This window comes from Bufo bufo, chromosome 1 (assembly GCF_905171765.1).
Source record: "Bufo bufo chromosome 1, aBufBuf1.1, whole genome shotgun sequence".
Taxonomy (NCBI): domain Eukaryota; kingdom Metazoa; phylum Chordata; class Amphibia; order Anura; family Bufonidae; genus Bufo; species Bufo bufo.
The window spans coordinates 580,125,264-580,143,025 of NC_053389.1; the positions used below are offsets into that span (position 1 = coordinate 580,125,264).

Here is a 17,762-nt window from a genome sequence, read left to right on the forward strand (position 1 = left end):
AAGAAAGGCTGAAAGACGACCACCACTGAACAAGACACACAAGCTGAAACGTCAAGACTGGGCCAAGAAATATCTCAAGACTGATTTTTCTAAGGTTTTATGGACTGATGAAATGAGAGTGAGTCTTGATGGGCCAGATGGATGGGCCCGTGGCTGGATTGGTAAAGGGCAGAGAGCTCCAGTCTGACTCAGACGCCAGCAAGGTGGAGGTGGAGTACTGGTTTGGGCTGGTATCATCAAAGATGAGCTTGTGGGGCCTTTTCAAGTTGAGGATGGAGTCAAGCTCAACTCCCAGTCCTACTGCCAGTTTCTGGAAGACACCTTCTTCAAGCAGTGGTACAGGAAGAAGTCTGCATCCTTCAAGAAAAACATGATTTTCATGCAGGACAATGCTCCATCACACGCGTCCAAGTACTCCACAGCGTGGCTGGCAAGAAAGGGTATAAAAGAAGAAAATCTAATGACATGGCCTCCTTGTTCACCTGATCTGAACCCCATTGAGAACCTGTGGTCCATCATCAAATGTGAGATTTACAAGGAGGGAAAACAGTACACCTCTCTGAACAGTGTCTGGGAGGCTGTGGTTGCTGCTGCACGCAATGTTGATGGTGAACAGATCAAAACACTGACAGAATCCATGGATGGCAGGCTTTTGAGTGTCCTTGCAAAGAAAGGTGGCTATATTGGTCACTGATTTGTTTTTGTTTTGTTTTTGAATGTCAGAAATGTATATTTGTGAATGTTGAGATGTTATATTGGTTTCACTGGTAAAAATAAATAATTGAAATGGGTATATATTTGTTTTTTGTTAAGTTGCCTAATAATTATGCACAGTAATAGTCACCTGCACACACAGATATCCCCCTAAAATAGCTAAAACTAAAAACAAACTAAAAACTACTTCCAAAAATATTCAGCTTTGATATTAATGAGTTTTTTGGGTTCATTGAGAACATGGTTGTTGTTCAATAATAAAATTAATCCTCAAAAATACAACTTGCCTAATAATTCTGCACTCCCTGTAGAGATAGCTGTCAGTCACTGATAGTTGTACACAGGGGATGTGTTATCCCATGACATCACATGGATGTGATGTGCCTGGTCACATGACCCTCTATCAGCAGCCATTTTATGGACAAGACTTCTGTGTGGACAGCACAAAAGACTTGGCAAACAAGGGGCATACCTTATGAAATATAGATAATTGTGCAGAATTTCAACAAAGGCCAGGGGCATAGTTATAGGGGAAGCAGGGAACCTAAACTCAGAAGGGGCCCACCCAGGCGGAGGACTAAAAGCTTTTATTGTTAGGGGCCCCTCAACAGTATTATGAAATTACATTATATACAGAGACACTGTAGGAAAGGGATGGAGCAGCTTCTGGGCCTTGTTTGAGAGAGCAATCTAGACTAGCCACAGGAGTGGGGGATGCACAAGAGAAGGGGGGCTGAAAAAGTTTCTGGGGGGGCATTCAAAAATTTGCTGAGGGGTCAAGTCATTGATAGTTACGCCACTGACAAAGGCTATATTAGTAAGTACCATATAATCATCTTATAAACACATTCATGAACAGTAGCCAGAGCGTGGAAACCCCTCTAAATATGATATAGTTATGGGGTTTAGAATAAGGCGATGCAAAGAAAAAAAAAAAAAATTTCTAAAGTTTTTATTTTTTGTTAAGTAATAAAACCCAAGAAAAACTATAAAAACGTGGTATTGCTGTAACTGGTACTGACCCAGAGAATAAAGGGCACAGGCCAGTTTAAAACTGTGGTGAATTAGCTTTTTTTTTTATCAATTCCACCCCATTTGGAATCTTTTTTCATCTTCCCACTGCATCATGTGCATTATTAAATGCCATTAGAATGCACAACTTGCCCTGCATAAAACAAGCCCTCACATGGCTATGTAGACAGAAAAATAAAAATAAATTATGGATCCGTGAAGGTTGGGAGTAAAAAAATAAATAAAATAATGAACATTTCTTGGTCATGAAGAGGTTAAAAAGCAGTATCAGTAGTTTTCCATTACATTCATGAGAGTAATTGCACAGGGACTTTTTCTCATAGCCATGAAAGCCAGAAATGACGTTGCTTCCTTTACATGAAGACGAACCTGGCAGCAGCATCAGAGGGGTTTGTTTTTTCCTACCTCTACTGTAGATCAGCATGAAGATATGGACATGAAGTATCAATAAAATACTTCTAGAAAGTTCTGCATATTTAATTGTAGTTTTATCTAAGAATCCATTAAGTGTAGCAACATTTTCACAGTCTAGATGTAGAATTATGACATACTGAAATATCTTCTAGCACAAATACATCATACATTTCTGTAACTTGCTCAGCCTTCCAGGGAGATGGACAGGAAGTGGAACGTCTAGAAGGCCAGGACAGGGATGTTGGTGACTCATTATTTCTTGGCGGCAGTGTACACTAGCACCTGCTCACAGCCTTCAACTGCTCCTCTGCAAAGTCTAACACCGAAATATCACAGTTTGCAAATGCCTGTGCTGATCACACTTCATTCTTTCTCTTATTTTAAGATGACATTTTTGGGCTCAATTACCATTTCAGAACCAAATAATAGTTTTTAATGAAGTTATGGTTATGGTTTTTACCTCACAATGGCTATCACAAAGCCAATTAATATTGTAACTCGAATGACCACTGTACAGATTTCACAAATTAATTTCTCAAAGGCTTGTGGCAGAGGGATTCCCTGCACCCTGCTAGGACTTACCTGTCTTTCTTCATCAACTACTGATGGTAAATCATCTGCAAGTTCTCGGTTTTTAAGACCTTCATCCACTATTAATCGTTTGTATTTTTTCATTATTAAGCTGTCCACCACCCAAAACATTATAGCCTGAAAAGAAACAGATAATGTCTCAATACCTATATTACAGATAGCCGGCACTTCACAAATTTACTGAATAAAAAAGATCAGCACTGAATATTTCTATGGCTTCTAGTTGTCTAACAAGAGTTTTCTATTTTTTTTTTTATTTAGAAAATTGCAAAAAAGTGTAACACTGGATCTAACCCAATTGGTTTAAAAGAAAGAAGTTGTCACAAGAAAAATATTCAAAATTTTTCAAACCAGCACTTGGATCTGAATAGTTTTCTAAATGCATGTAATGAAAAATTTAGTATAGCTGCTGAGATATTCATTGCAATCAAGGATGAGCGAATTGACTTCGGATGAAATACTTTACGGAGCGAGCGCTCTGTACAGTATTAGAATTTATTGGCTCAGATGAGCCGAAGTTATTACTTCGCAAAGTCTCTCGGGACTTTAGGTAATAACTTCAGAAATGAATTTCTACTGTTACGTGGTACCTTGGAACCGAACCGAGATTGGGAATTTTTTTTTTAACAGTAGAAATTAATTTATGAAGTTATTATGCAAAGTCTCGCGAGACTTCGAAGTGATAACTTCGGCTCACCGGAGCCAATACATTTTTAATTGCTCGCTCCGTACAGTATTGAAACATAGTTTTATGCAAATCGACTTTGGATGTTTCATCCGAAGTCGATTCGCTCATCCCTAATTGCAGTCTATCTGTATAGCACCACTTGCTGTTCGCTCTTTTTCAAAATTGTTTGTCCAGCTCACTGAGGTTGACATACATGCACTGTTCCATCCTTCAACTGCCACCAGCTGCAGCACAAAGGACATGCCCCCTGAGAAACGAAACCCTTCCTGAGCTGCCAGTTTGAAATAAATCGAGCAGAGCAATTGAAGCAATGACTGGGGAGATCTATGGATCCATGTGAGGTACCCGTTTGGTGCTAAGTTGCACTATATGATATCTGATTTCGATTTTTTTAGATTAATCATGGGATAACCTTTTCAAAAGCAAATTTATTTGAAGATTCTAAAATCTCTTTATTGTCAATACTAGGATCTTTTCCTTAGAAGATTCATGAATTATCTTTGAAGTCATTCTACATTTCTCTTGACCCATGCTCAGCATCATGTCCTTATGTGGTCATCTACATTAGCTGGAAATAGGTTGATGGCTGAACTACTGTTAAACAAGCATCTGGTGAAATATTACGCCAAACCAGCTATACAAATGATATTCCATATTGACCATTATAATACATGAAGCTGACCATACATGTTCAATGATACCGGGGGAAAGGCAAAATACTTTCTTGGAATGTTCTTTCATGGAAAGTTTGTGGACTAGGGAGTATCAGGTAAAAATCTGATGACGGTGTATCACCACTATTGCTGGTGTTTTAGCTTAAATTATTTAATGTTCAGTGTTTTACTGTGATCAGCCAGAATGAAATTCAAATATAATAAACTACAACCAAATGGTAATTCTATAAAAAATAGATCTAAGATAATGATGGACAACATTTAACTGTCATGATCCTAACATAAAAGTGTAAATTAAATGGAGTCTGCACTTCCCGCAAGCACTATTGTGTGAAGAACTACATGAGTAATCCTGCTGCCCGGACTCTGGATCTCTAATTAATATTTGTATACTCCTCCCTGTTCTTCTACTTTTCTGCTGCTTTTTGTACACTGACTGGACCCCTGAGCTTGCACTCATACTGAGTGCAAGCTGAGAAATCCTCTCAATGTATTAGAGCAGCGCTCAGTGGCAGGACAGCAGGGGAAATGGATTGGGGGGGGGGGGGGGAGGGGGGGTATTAATTAGCTATCCAGAGTCAGGGGCAGCAGAACTATGCATGTACTACTGCACATAATAGTGATTGCTGGAGGTGACAAACGCTCATTTTTATTTTATATGGTAAAACATGTCTTGGGTTGTCAGCCATTTTAAATCTACTTTCCCATGGCAAAAAAACAATGCACTGAAAAAAGGACATTAGGTTGGCATTACAAGAGCTGTACTCACATTGACTATAAAAGGCACCACCAGCATGACCAGGACGAGCTCCAACTTGGGATCTGGAATGTAGTCCAGAAGAATTGCCTGAAGCTGTACAAAGAGAAAAACACAAAGCAAGAGGATGTACATAGTGCAAACAGACCTGTCACTTTGGAGGTTTCCCAGCCAGAGTTCACACATAGTTACTGAAACGTTAAAGCAAAGTTACAATAACATATTTCACAGTAGAATGGAGAGCGGGACATTACCAGCAGACAATCAAGGTCACATACACAGCACAGAGGCCTCTGTTATATAGTCTATTTTCACTGGGTCCGAGTGGCTAAAACATGTAAAAACACATTACATTCTTCAATCTTTTTATACAGGAAAAACATCACCTGGATTTTGTCTGTTATAAGGACTTCATATATAGTACATTAACCCACCTCATACCAGCTATTAGAAAATACTTGTTATGGTGATGAATTCGGTGATCATTTGTAACCAGGCCGAAGATCAAAGTCTATCATGACTAAATGGGTAACTGCCATGTTTTCATAAAAATAAAAAATAAATCAATTTTAGCATATGGTACTGCTGCAGCAGTATTATCACTATCACAGAATTACTAAATTCTCTTTAAACATAACTTTTACTAGTATAAATTTAAAAAATAGCCCCATAACAAAAATAAATAACAATTCGGCTTGTGCCAATAGATAAAAATGTGAAAGAGCCTTACTTTATCTTGGATATGATGATCCCAAATACATTAAGCAATATATTGTAACTTACAGTTTTGAAGGCAGCTGATTGGCACAGCAGATAATAGAGAAGTAAGGCCAGGGCAGGGGTGGAGGGGGGAATTTCACCTTAAATTGACCCTCACACTACCCCTGCCTACAAGCAGACTTTGTGCTTTACTTTATCTTGACACCAATACCGGACCATAATGCAATCATAGTTGCCATCATTACCTCATCTTTGCTCCCCTAATGAACCAGCCTTTACTGACTGGGGAAACGCGTTGGGTTGAGGGACGAATATACCGTGGAGGAGTATACCTTACTTACCTACAGGGCTAAACCAGGTGACAGTTGAGGGCTTAGCCACCGAGAAGTGGGGTCGCTCCATTCGGGGCGGGTGCTCTGCTTGTAGGCAGGGGTAGTGTGAGGGTCAAATTAGGGTGAAATTCCCCCCTCCACCCCTGCCCATGCCTTACTTCTCTATTATCTGGTGTGCCAATCAGCTGTCTTCAAAACTGTAAGTTACAATATATTGCTTAATGTATTTGGGATCATCATATCCAAGATAAAGTAAGGCTCTTCCACATTTTTATCTATTGGCACAAGCCGAAAATGTTATTTATTTTTGTTATGGGGCTATTTTCTAAATTTATACTAGTAAAAGTTATGTTTTAAGAGAATTTAGTAATTCTGTGATAGTGATTGTTATGAAATTTTCGCAACCCATCCAAATATTCCGGTTATATTTGCAGCAGTATTATGCATAAAGCAATCTTTCGTTTCTTCACATACCACTGTTTTCCTTGAGCTTTTCCCTTAGTTACGGCTGTTTAAACATTTACAATATGAGGATCTTCTCAAGATGGCTCCTCTGCCAGTTCTCTGAGACCAAAACTGCGTTCCCTCACTTCCCATACACACTTGCTGTAGCCAGCAGCTCTCTGCCAGCCAATCAGATTGAATTACTGAGAGACATGCCTCCTCACTCTGAAGCCTAATGCAGCCATGCAGTGTGAAGGACCGCCCCTCCGTCTTCCTGTCTTCTTAGCTGGAGACAGACAAGCCATAGCAACTGTCTTTTAAAGGGAGCAGTGGAAAGGGACAGAGGACATTAATGAAAGCTGTTATTATAAGGTAATTACAGATCTTTTGACAATCATTGACAGACTAAGGCTTCCTGCACACGACAGTTTTTTCCCCCCGTTTACTGGCCTTTTTTGCGTTCCGTATACGGTCCGTATACGGAACCATTCATTTCAATGGTTCCGCAAAAAAAACTGAATGTACTCCATATGCATTCCGTTTCCGTATTTCCGTTCCGTTTAAAGATAGAACATGTCCTATTATTGCCCGCAAATCACGTTCCGTGGCTCCATTCAAGTAAATGGGTCTGCAAAAAAACGGAACACATACGGAAATGCATCCGTATGTCTTCCATTCCCGTTCAGTTTTTTGCGGAACCATCTATTGAAAATGTTATGCCCAGCCCAATTTTATCTATGTAATTACTGTATATGCCATACGGAAAAACGGAATGGGAAAACGGAACAGAAACGGAAACACAACGGAAACAAAAAAAACGGAACAACGGATCAGTGAAAAAAGGACCGCAAAATACTGAAAAAGCCATACGGTTGTGTGCAGGAGGCCTAACTCAAGTATACATGCCTAGCTCTAATAAACTAGCAAATAAAAAAAATATGACAGTTACCCTTTAACATAGGGTTTTTTCACATTTCTATTAATGTAGCCATATGAGGGCTTGTTTTTCATGGGTCAATTTATAGGGGGTCATTTATCAAACTGGTATAAAGTAGTTCTACTTAGTTATCCACAGCAACAAGCATGGGATTCAGCCAGTTCGCTCTGGTTCTACAGATCCGGTTGTTAAAATTAAATCCCAATCCGATGCGGCGGGAGATGAGCGCTTGCATTGTGGAAGCATTCATCTGTATCACCGTCCTCAGGACGGCGATGCAGATGAACACTGCAGCAGGGCAAGGGAGAGGCGTCTCCCTTCCCTGTTCCTCTGATAGGCTGCTGGCCTTATGCCAGCAGCCTATCAGAGGCTGGTGCAGGCGGCGCAATGACGTAATCGCGCCGCCTGAGCCGTACAGCACGGGACACAGGCCGGAAGAGGCCTGCATCGCATCGCTGACAGGGTGGAGGCAAGTGTTTTTTTGTTTTGTTTTTTTGCTTTTCTGAGGCGAAACTAGGGGCATTGTTTGCACATATGCAACACTATGGGGGTATCTACTGGCTGCATGGCTAACACATGGGGGACACTATGGGGGTATATACTGGGGGCATTGCTGGCATATGGGGGACACTATGGGAGCATCTACTGGGGGCATGGCTGGCACAAAGGGGACACTATGGGGGCATCTACTGGCACATTATTGGGGACACTATGGGGGGCATCTACTGGGGGCATTGCTGGCACATGGGGACACTATGGGGGCATCTACTGGGGAAATTGCTAGCACATGGGGACACTATGGGGGCATCTACTGGCCCATCATTGGGACACTATGGGGGGCATCTACTGGGGACATTGCTGGCACATGTGGAAACTATGGGGGCATCTACTGGGGACATTGCTGGCACATGTGGACACTATGGGGGCATCTACTGGGGGCATTGCTGGCACATGGGGGACGCTATGGGGGCATCTACTGGGGACATTGCTAGCACATGGGGACATCTACTGGGGACATTGCTAGCACATAGGAAACACTATGGTGTTGGAGGGGAGGAAGAACACTTTGGGGGCATATTATATAGGGACACTATGGGGGCACTAAGAAGGGGCATTTATACTAGCACATTCTGGGGGACACTATGGGGGAATCTTATACTGGCACATTATGGGGGCACTATGGGGAAGAGCAGAGGAGCACTATGTGAGCATTTACCAGGGGCATTATAATTGGGTGTTTTATACTTGCACACATTATGGGGGCACTATGGGGACATTAGCTCAACTGGGGGTACTGAGGGAATTTTTTGTACTGGCACACAGAACAGGAGCATTTTTGAACTAGTGCACATTATTATTATTGAAGGTGACAGGTGAGTTGTTAAGAAGGTAGGAGGAGGATGGAAAAGTAGGAACCTAAGATGTCTTTTGTCAAACTGCAGAGACAAGAGATGGGTGAAAAATCATCATGGCGGTCTGCTCTCAAAGGAGAAGATGAAGAAAGAGAAGGTCTGCATCAGAGAAGAAGTCACTTGATATAAGAGGTATGTGGTGCTGTATTCTGAATAGCACAGAATATAATATGTATGCAAATATATCTTTAGTGCTAGGTACAAATGTGCATAAAATGTATATGGTGTAGGTAAATCTACTGTAAGTGTAGCCTAGGGGTCATTTATATACTGCATGGTGTATATTGTATATGTGATTATATGAGTATAGGGTCTATATAGTCTGTTTATGTATGCATACCTCCCAACCATCCCAGATCTGGCATAACTACTGTGTGGGAGGCACAATGGAGACTAAGCAGGGTTGGGACATGTACAGATAGACATTGGGAGGAGTTAGAGGTGTGGGCCAGCGCCGCAAAAAAAAACTTCACACAACACTGATAGTTTAGCTCCTTAGGCTTTTTAAAGTTTTGTGGTATGTGTGTGTAGTGTATACATGGTGTATTTATGTATTTGTACCATGTATATGGTGTACTTATGTGTATGTGTGTTGCATATATATGGTGTATGTATATGTAAACATGTGTTGTGATGCCGCATATTTTCCGTTGAGTAGGGAACCTGTTCTTAAAAATTTGAATCCCACCCCTGCATAGCAACCAAACAGATTCCACCTTTCATTTTCCAAAGGAGCTCTGAATAATGAAAGGTGGAATCTGATTTACACAAGTTTGATAAATGATTGTAATAGTTTTTAATGGCACTGTTTGGGTACACTTAAAGCAAACCTATCATCAACTTTATGCTGACCTCACTGAGGGCAGCATAAAATAGTGACAGAAATGCTGATTTCAGCGGTCTATCATTTATGAACTAAACGTAAGTGGTTGCTGAGAAACAGCATCATAATCATTGCAGCCCAGGCCTTGAAAAGAGTCATAATTACCTGAGAAGAGTCCTGATTATTCATAATCTCCTGCTCTCCTGCCCATCTGCTGATGATTGGCAGTTCTCTTCTAGAGAGAAAGGGAGGAAACTAGGTAGAAGACTGTCCGTCATCAGCAGGTGGGCAGGAATTCATGAAGAACCAGGACTCTTCTCAGGAGGCCGGGACTCTTTTCCAGGCCTAGTCTGCAATGATTGTGATGTTGGTTCTCAGCAACCGCTTACTTTTAACTTATAAATGACAAACCGCTGAAATCAACTCACCGGTCTCTACTTTATGCTGCCTTTAGTATGGGCAGCATAAAGTTGATGACAGGTTCCCTTTAACTTACTGATTAACTTTTATTATCTCTTACTGTAGGTAGGGATGGGAAAAAAAACAACAATACTGAGTTTTTACTTATACATTTTGCGGCTTTCATTTTTCAGCATAAACATGATAACTTTACTCCCTCGGTCAGTATGATTATAGCGATACGAAATATATATACTGTACCATACTTTTTTTTTTTTTACCTTTTACTAAAAGGAATTCTTGCAAAGTTTTTGTTTTGTTTTACAGCGTTCACTGTGGATACTGGATAAGTTATGTGAAAATATATGGAGGGGGTTTTATTTTTACAATTTTTTTGCCATTAAAAAGTATTTTTTCAATGTTAAAAGGTGTATTTGAAGTTATTGTTGTTTGGTGAAACTTTTTTTCACTTAACAAAACTTTATTTAACTCTTATTTTTACCACTCATTAGTCCCACAAAGGGGTTTTGATGTGGGACAGCCTGATGCATACACTGGGTTACTTCATACTAAGACATCGGAACTTATTGGGTGCCGATGCCTGAGAGAGGGAGCCCCAACCACTTAGATGCTGTGGTCACTATTAACTGCAGCATCTAAGGGGGCTCCTGCTCTCCGCTGCAGTGGAGACCCATGCAGTGCTTAGACTAGGCCACTGTAAAAAGGCAGCGGCCCTTAGTGCCCCCCTCATAAAAAGACATATTGACGGTCACTAATAGGTTAAATAAAATGAAAGATACACAATGAAAGCTCTGCATATTATTGCATGAACTACTTTACTAAATTTAGGCTACTTTCACACTAGCGTTTTTGCTGTATCCGGCAGGGTTCATCAAAAACGCTTACGTATAATTTCCAGTCATTATATGGTTTGTATCCTGCAACTACAGTGCTGCCCATAATTATTCATACCCCTGGCAAATTTTGACTTAGTTACTTTTATTCAACCAGCAAGTAATTTTTTGACGGGAAATGACATAGGTGTCTCCCAAAAGATAATAAGACGATGTACAAGAGGCATTATTGTGGGAAAAAAACATTTCTCAGCTTTTATTTACATTTGAGCAAAAAGTGTCCAGTCCAAAATTATTCATACCCTTCTCAATAATCAATATAAAAGCCTTCATTGGCTATTACAGCAATCAAACGCTTCCTATAATTGCAGACCAGCTTTTTGCATGTCTCCACAGGTATTTTTGCTCATTCATCTTTAGCAATGAGCTCCAAATCTTTCAGGTTGGAGGGTTTTCTTGCCATCACCCTGATCTTTAGCTCCCTCCACAAATTCTCAATTGGATTCAAGTCTGGACTCTGGCTGGGCCACTCCAAAACGTTAATGTTGTTGTCTGCTAACCATTTCTTCACCACTTTTGCTGTGTGTTTTGGGTCATTGTCATGCTGAAATGTCCACTGGTGCCCAAGGCCAAGTTTCTCTGCTGACTGCCTGATGTTGTCGTTGAGAATCCTCCTGTATTGCTCTTTTTTCATGGTGCCGTTTACTGTGATTAGGTTCCCTGGTCCATTAGCTGAAAAACACCCCCAAAGCATTAGGTTCCCACCACCATGTTTGACAGTGGGGGTGGTGTTCTTTGGGTTGAAGGCTTCTCCTTTTTTATGCCAAATGAAGGAAACATCATTATGACGAAACAATTCAATTTTTGTTTCATCTGACCATAACACAGAAGACCAGAAGTCTTCTTCTTTGTCCAGGTGAGCTTTTGCAAAGGCTAAGCAAGCTTTTGTGTGCCTTATCTGGAGAAGTGGCGTCCTCCTTGGTCTGCATTGTGCAGTGTCCGTTGTCTGCCTTGAGACATTGCCACCAGCAGAGCCCAGATTCACCAGGATGGCCTTGGTGGTGATCCTTGGATTTTTTTCACCTTTCTAACTATCCTCCTGGCCAGCACAGGTGTCACTTTTGGCTTCCGACCACATCCTCTGAGATTTTCCACAGTGCGGAACATCTTGTATTTTTTGCTCAAATGTAAATAAAAGCTGAGAATTTTATTTTTTTTCCACAATAATGCGTCTTGTACATCGTCTTATTATCTTTTGGGAGACGCATGTCATTTCCCATCAAAAAATTACTTGCTGGTTGAATAAAAGTAACTTTAAGTCAAAATTTGCCTGGGGTATGAATAATTTTGGGTAGCACTGTAGGTACTATAATGTGCCCTATAGACATCTTCCCTATTTTGCTATATCATACAGCAGAAGCAGCAGCATTAAGCACAGCAGTACTAAACAAAGTAGTTGTGAATCCACCAAATAGGGGTGAGATAGTAAAACACTTCAGCAATGTTTGTTTGTACCTCTCTCTCACTCTGCAGCTGCTACCTACTTCCCTTCCTCTCTCCATAGACTTTAGTGGGCAGCAGCTGGAACCTTAACCCTCAGTGAGCTGGTTATCCTGTCTCAAAAGATGGATATCAGCAGTGAAGTAAATGTGAATGATCAGTGCAGAAGGCAGTGGAAGGAAAATACATGACTAATAAGTGGAGAAAGAGGCAGCATTCTCTAGTAAGATGCATTACAAAATGTCTTATATTTGCTTGTACTATTGATTTATGCATACTGTAGTTTGTAAAAACAACGTGCCTAATCACCTAATCAATCATCTTGCTTGTTCTATAAGAAGCACATATAAAATCCTCTATGAAATTTGACCAACTTTTAAAAACTCTTTAGAGCACAAAAAAACTGCAGACGATGTTGGAGATATCTTTCAGACACTTAGAAAACAAAAGACCCTGTGACTGAGAGGGCATCTTACATGACATGAGAATCTGAAGAAATGTGTACATGGAGCCAGTGAGGCCCAATGGCAAAGATTTAACTGCCCCCCCCCCCCCCCCCTTATGATGGCTGGAGTTGCAACCCAGGACAGATGTTCATGGTGTTTGTTTCTCCCTTCACATCCTTTCCTTGACCTTTAGACCTATTCAGAGGTATCAGTGGGATCCTTTAAAGTTTCTTAATATCGAATAGCAAAATAAATGAAATCGTGTTGAGGCCCCTCTCTTCTAAGGTCCCATAGCAGATGCATGGTCTCTTAGCCCCTTTATATTTTTAGATGTAAAAAATTACCGATGTTGCCGTGCAGCACTGGGTTTCCTCTGGGTACTCCGGTTTACTCCTATACTCCAAAACTATGCGAACAGAAAAATTGGCTTCCTATAAAATTGACCCTAGTGGGTGTTGGGCATGGGCACCTCTATGGCAGACCACTGATTCTCCTGCCCCACCACCATGCCTGCACTTTGAGACCCTTGTTTAAGAAATGCACATTTCAAATATTTGTTCTTGTATCCTGCTGTGCACGATCACTTACAGCAGTGATGCCCAACCTACGGCCCGCGGGCCAAATGCGGCCCGCAAAGCCGTGTCATGCGGCCCGTGCAGTGACCGGACTTGATCAGCGCAGGGCGCGCTGCGAACTGCACAGGCAGCAAAGCGATGCTGCCTGTGCCTGCAATCTCCCCACCCAGCGCCGCCTCCTAGCTAATTTATTCACTGCACTTGCCTCTGTGAAATTGAAAAGAAGCGCCGAAATCTCGCACAGGCGCACTGGCAGAGGCATCGAAGTGCGCCTGCACAGTCTTCCTGGCCTCTGCCAGTGCGCGATTACGGTGCTTGTCTTCAATTTCACAGAGGCAAGTGCAGTGAATAAATTAGCTAGGAAGCGGCTCTGGGTGGGGGGGATATCTGTGGAGGACACTGAAGGGGGGGGATCTGTGGAGGACACTGAAGGGGGGGGATCTGTGGAGGACACTGAAGGGGGGGGATCTGTGGAGGACACTGAAGGGGGGGGATCTGTGGAGGACACTGAAGGGGGGGGATCTGTGGAGGACACTGAAGGGGGGGGATCTGTGGAGGACACTGAAGGGGGGGGGGGATCTGTGGAGGACACTGAAGGGGGGGATCTGTGGAGGACACTGAAGGGGGGGGATCTGTGGAGGACACTGAAGGGGGGGATCTGTGGAGGACACTGAAGGGGGGGATCTGTGGAGGACACTGAAGGGAGGGGGGGGAATCTGTGGAGGACACTGAAGGGAGGGGGGGGGAATCTGTGGAGGACACTGAAGGGAGGAGGGATCTGTGGAGGACACTGAAGGGAGGGGATCTGTGGAGGACACTGAAGGGAGGGGATCTGTGGAGGACACTAAAGAGAGGGGATCTGTGGAGGACACTGAAGGGAGGGGATCTGTGGAGGACACTGAAGGGGGGGATCTGTGGAGGACACTGAAGGGGGGGGATCTGTGGAGGACACTGAAGGGGGGTGATCTGTGGACGACACTGAAGGGGGGTGATCTGTGGACGACACTGAAGGGGGGGATCTGTGGACGACACTGAAGGGGGGGGATCTGTGGACGACACTGAAGGGGGGGATCTGTGGACGACACTGAAGGGGGGGGATCTGTGGACGACACTGAAGGGGGGGGATCTGTGGACGACACTGAAGGGGGGGATCTGTGGACGACACTGAAGGGGGGGATCTGTGGACGACACTGAAGGGGGGGGATCTGTGGACGACACTGAAGGGGGGGGGATCTGTGAACGACACGGAAGGGGGGGATCTGTGGACGACACTGAAGGGGGGGGATCTGTGGACGACACTGAAGGGGGGGATCTGTGGACGACACTGAAGGGGGGGGATCTGTGGACGACACTGAAGGGGGGGGTCTGTGGACGACACTTAGGGGGGGGATCTGTGGACGACACTTAGGGGGGGGGGGATCTGTGGACGACACTTAGGGGGGGGGGGATCTGTGGACGACACTTAGGGGGGGGATCTGTGGACGACACTTGGGGGGGGGATCTGTGGACGACACTTAGGGGGGGGATCTGTGGACGACACTTAGGGGGGGGATCTGTGGACGACACTTAGGGGGGGGATCTGTGGACGACACTTAGGGGGGGGGATCTGTGGACGACACTTAGGGGGATGTTGGGGTGGGAGCTCTGGAAGGGGTGGGAGGTCCAATAGGTATGTGGGGGTGGGAGATCCGGGAGGGGGGGGGGGCCATAATATTTTTTGATATGGGGCCCAGTCATTTCTAGCTACGCCCCTGATTGTTAAGATTGGGCGGGCACTGGAGCGATAGAGCGCCCTGCTGTAGGAGAAGCCGGCGGGAGATGAAAGGAGGAGGGGCCAGCTCCTGGTGGAGTCGAGCACACGGCGCAAGCATGGCGGTGGAGGATCTGACTGAAGCCTAAAGACCAGACATCAAGGTAGACCTGCAGAAGAAGGTGACAGCGCAGTATGTGATGTATACATGTGTGTAATGTATGTAGTGCAGTGTGTGATCATCACATACTGCACTACATACATTACACACATGTATACATCACATGCCCCCTCACAGTAATAATGCCAAGATATGTGCCCTCTTCACAGATGTAATGCTCACAGATGCCCCCTCACAGTAGTTATGCCCAGATATGTGCCCTCTTCATCACAGTAGTTATGCTCTGATATGTGCCCTCCTCACAGTAGTAATGCTCACTCGTATCCCCCCTCACAGTAGTTATGCCCTGATATGTACCCTCCTCACAGCTCACAGTAGTTATACCCTGATATGTGCCCTCTTCACAGTAGTAATGCTCACACGTGCCCCCTCATAGCGTTTGCATTTCTTTCTGGCAAAGCTACCTGGTTCCGGCCCGCAAAATTTATACCAAGTCTAGTGCGGCCCTCAGATGAAAAATGGTTGGGCACCACTGCTTTACAGTAAAAAAAAGTTAACAGGATCTGTCATGGTTTAAGTAAAAATGAAATGTATGGCAATGATTTGATAAAACAGATTTTTATTTAGGGAAATGTTAATAAAGATTTTGATTTTTGGCTAAATATACTCCTGCACTGTACAGTATGCACAGCATAAAACCAGCATGATAATTGATCAGGAGGTTGTGAAATGTCTTTATATGTGTATGTTCATTGAATTACAAGAGTTAATTTTACACACAATAGTTTAATATAATTCACCATAGACTGCACCATCCAGTGAAATCCAAACAGGAGCAATAAAAGGAATTTACCAGTCTTGAATGGTGGCGATCTATAACATTCTTGCCATATACAGTGTACATTTTTATGTCATAGTAGACAGTAACCTATTAATGTAAATTACTACAAGTGATGTGCGTCACGGTAACTGCTTACATATCGCTATGATGAAGACCAGCATGGCATACTTTTCACTACTAAATGTACAGAATGAATAAACACAGACACCTAAGAAGAGCATGTGCCCATCTTAACTATATACACACGTATGTGAACTATAATTGCCTACAGTACCTTAGTCCATCCTGGGATGAGAAGGACAAGCGTTATTATGGTCTTTTCAACAATCATTATTAACAGATAAAGCCCACATTGGCCCAACCATGCGGCTGCCTGTGGAGGCTCCCCTAGAAGATGAAAAAGATGCTGGATCAGTGCATTCAAAGGCAGTCATGATTACTATACATAGTCAGTAGACATTGATAATTTGTTTGGTGCGTATTTTAAGATTCATATTGATTAAAGTAGTGCAGTTATTTCTTTCAGTGTATACGTAGAAGAAGATACATACTGACTGGAGTACTGTAGTTTCCAGTGTATAATATTATAAGATTCACATTGGTCTATACGTATTAGGCTACTTTCACACTAGCGTTTTGGCTTTCTGTTTGTGAGATCCATTCAGGGCTCTCACCAGCGGTCCAAAACGGATCAGTTTGTCCTAATGCATTCTGAATGGAAAAGGATCCGCTCAGAATGCATCAGTTTGCCTCTGTTCAGTCACCATTCCGCCCTAGAGGCGGACACTAAAACGCTGCTTGCAGCGTTTTTCTGTCCACCATGTGGTGCGGAGCAAGACGTTCTGACACAAGTCAACGGGGACGGATCCGTTTTCTCTGACACAATAGAAAACGGATCCGTCCCCCATTGACTTTCAATGGTGGCCATGGCTATAAAAGACATAATACAACCGGATCCGTTCATGACGGATGCATGCGGTTGTATTATGGTAACGGAAGCGTTTTTGCAGATCCATGACGGATCCGCAAAAACGCTAATGTGAAAGTAGCCTAAGATTCATAGGCCCTGATTCATGATTGATGGGGCCTAAATCATAAATTATACGGCTTCTCTGGCAGTCGTGTGCTGGAATGAAATCTATAGCAGCTTGAAGCTAGCAAAGATTTCAGTCGTTATTTACACCATTTCCTGGCGTAAATAATGATGAATGAGCCAGGGCCAATGGGCCTGCCCACAGTCTGTCCCTCCGCGGATTTGCGACTTTCTATGCCAAAAACAGGCGTATGGGGAAAAAAATTCACACTGTCTAGAGTAGTGCAATTTTAGTGTATGATATAAAAAAGAAATCATATTGATCAAAGTAGTGTTTTTTCTTTTGGCGTATACACACTGTATAATTTAGAAGATTCACAATTAAAAGCTATATATACCTTTTTAAAATGAGTCTGTATTAAAAATAGGGATCGACCGATTTTCGGAAGTACCGATATTATCGGACGATATTAAGGATTTTGCACATTATCGGTATCGGCATCTAACCTTGCCGATATGCCGAAAATGCATATAAAGCGAATACTAGTGAGCGCTTATGGAAGCACTTACTAGTATGCATCAGGTGCCGGGAGCAGGGAAGAAGCGCAGCAAGCGCTTCCGATACTCACCCTTCCTGGTCTTCTTTGATGGGGCCCGCGCTGCACTGTCCTGACCCCGTACAGCGTCAGGACGTGGTGCGCGCAC

At 43.1% G+C, this 17,762-nt stretch overlaps 1 protein-coding gene across 2 annotated transcripts in view; it reads right to left on the minus strand.

Annotated features, from left to right (window-relative positions):
* The window catches only part of LOC120984212 (store-operated calcium entry regulator STIMATE-like), a 145,828-nt gene that overhangs the window by 7,784 nt on the left and 120,282 nt on the right, over nucleotides 1–17,762 (minus strand). For both annotated transcript variants that reach the window (XM_040413311.1, XM_040413312.1), the window contains 3 exons: nucleotides 16,299–16,411; nucleotides 4,883–4,966; nucleotides 2,743–2,868 (listed from right to left, as the gene is read on the minus strand). In XM_040413311.1, coding sequence (XP_040269245.1) covers nucleotides 2,743–2,868; nucleotides 4,883–4,966; nucleotides 16,299–16,411 — 323 coding nt within the window. The remainder of the gene's footprint in view (nucleotides 1–2,742; nucleotides 2,869–4,882; nucleotides 4,967–16,298; nucleotides 16,412–17,762) is intronic.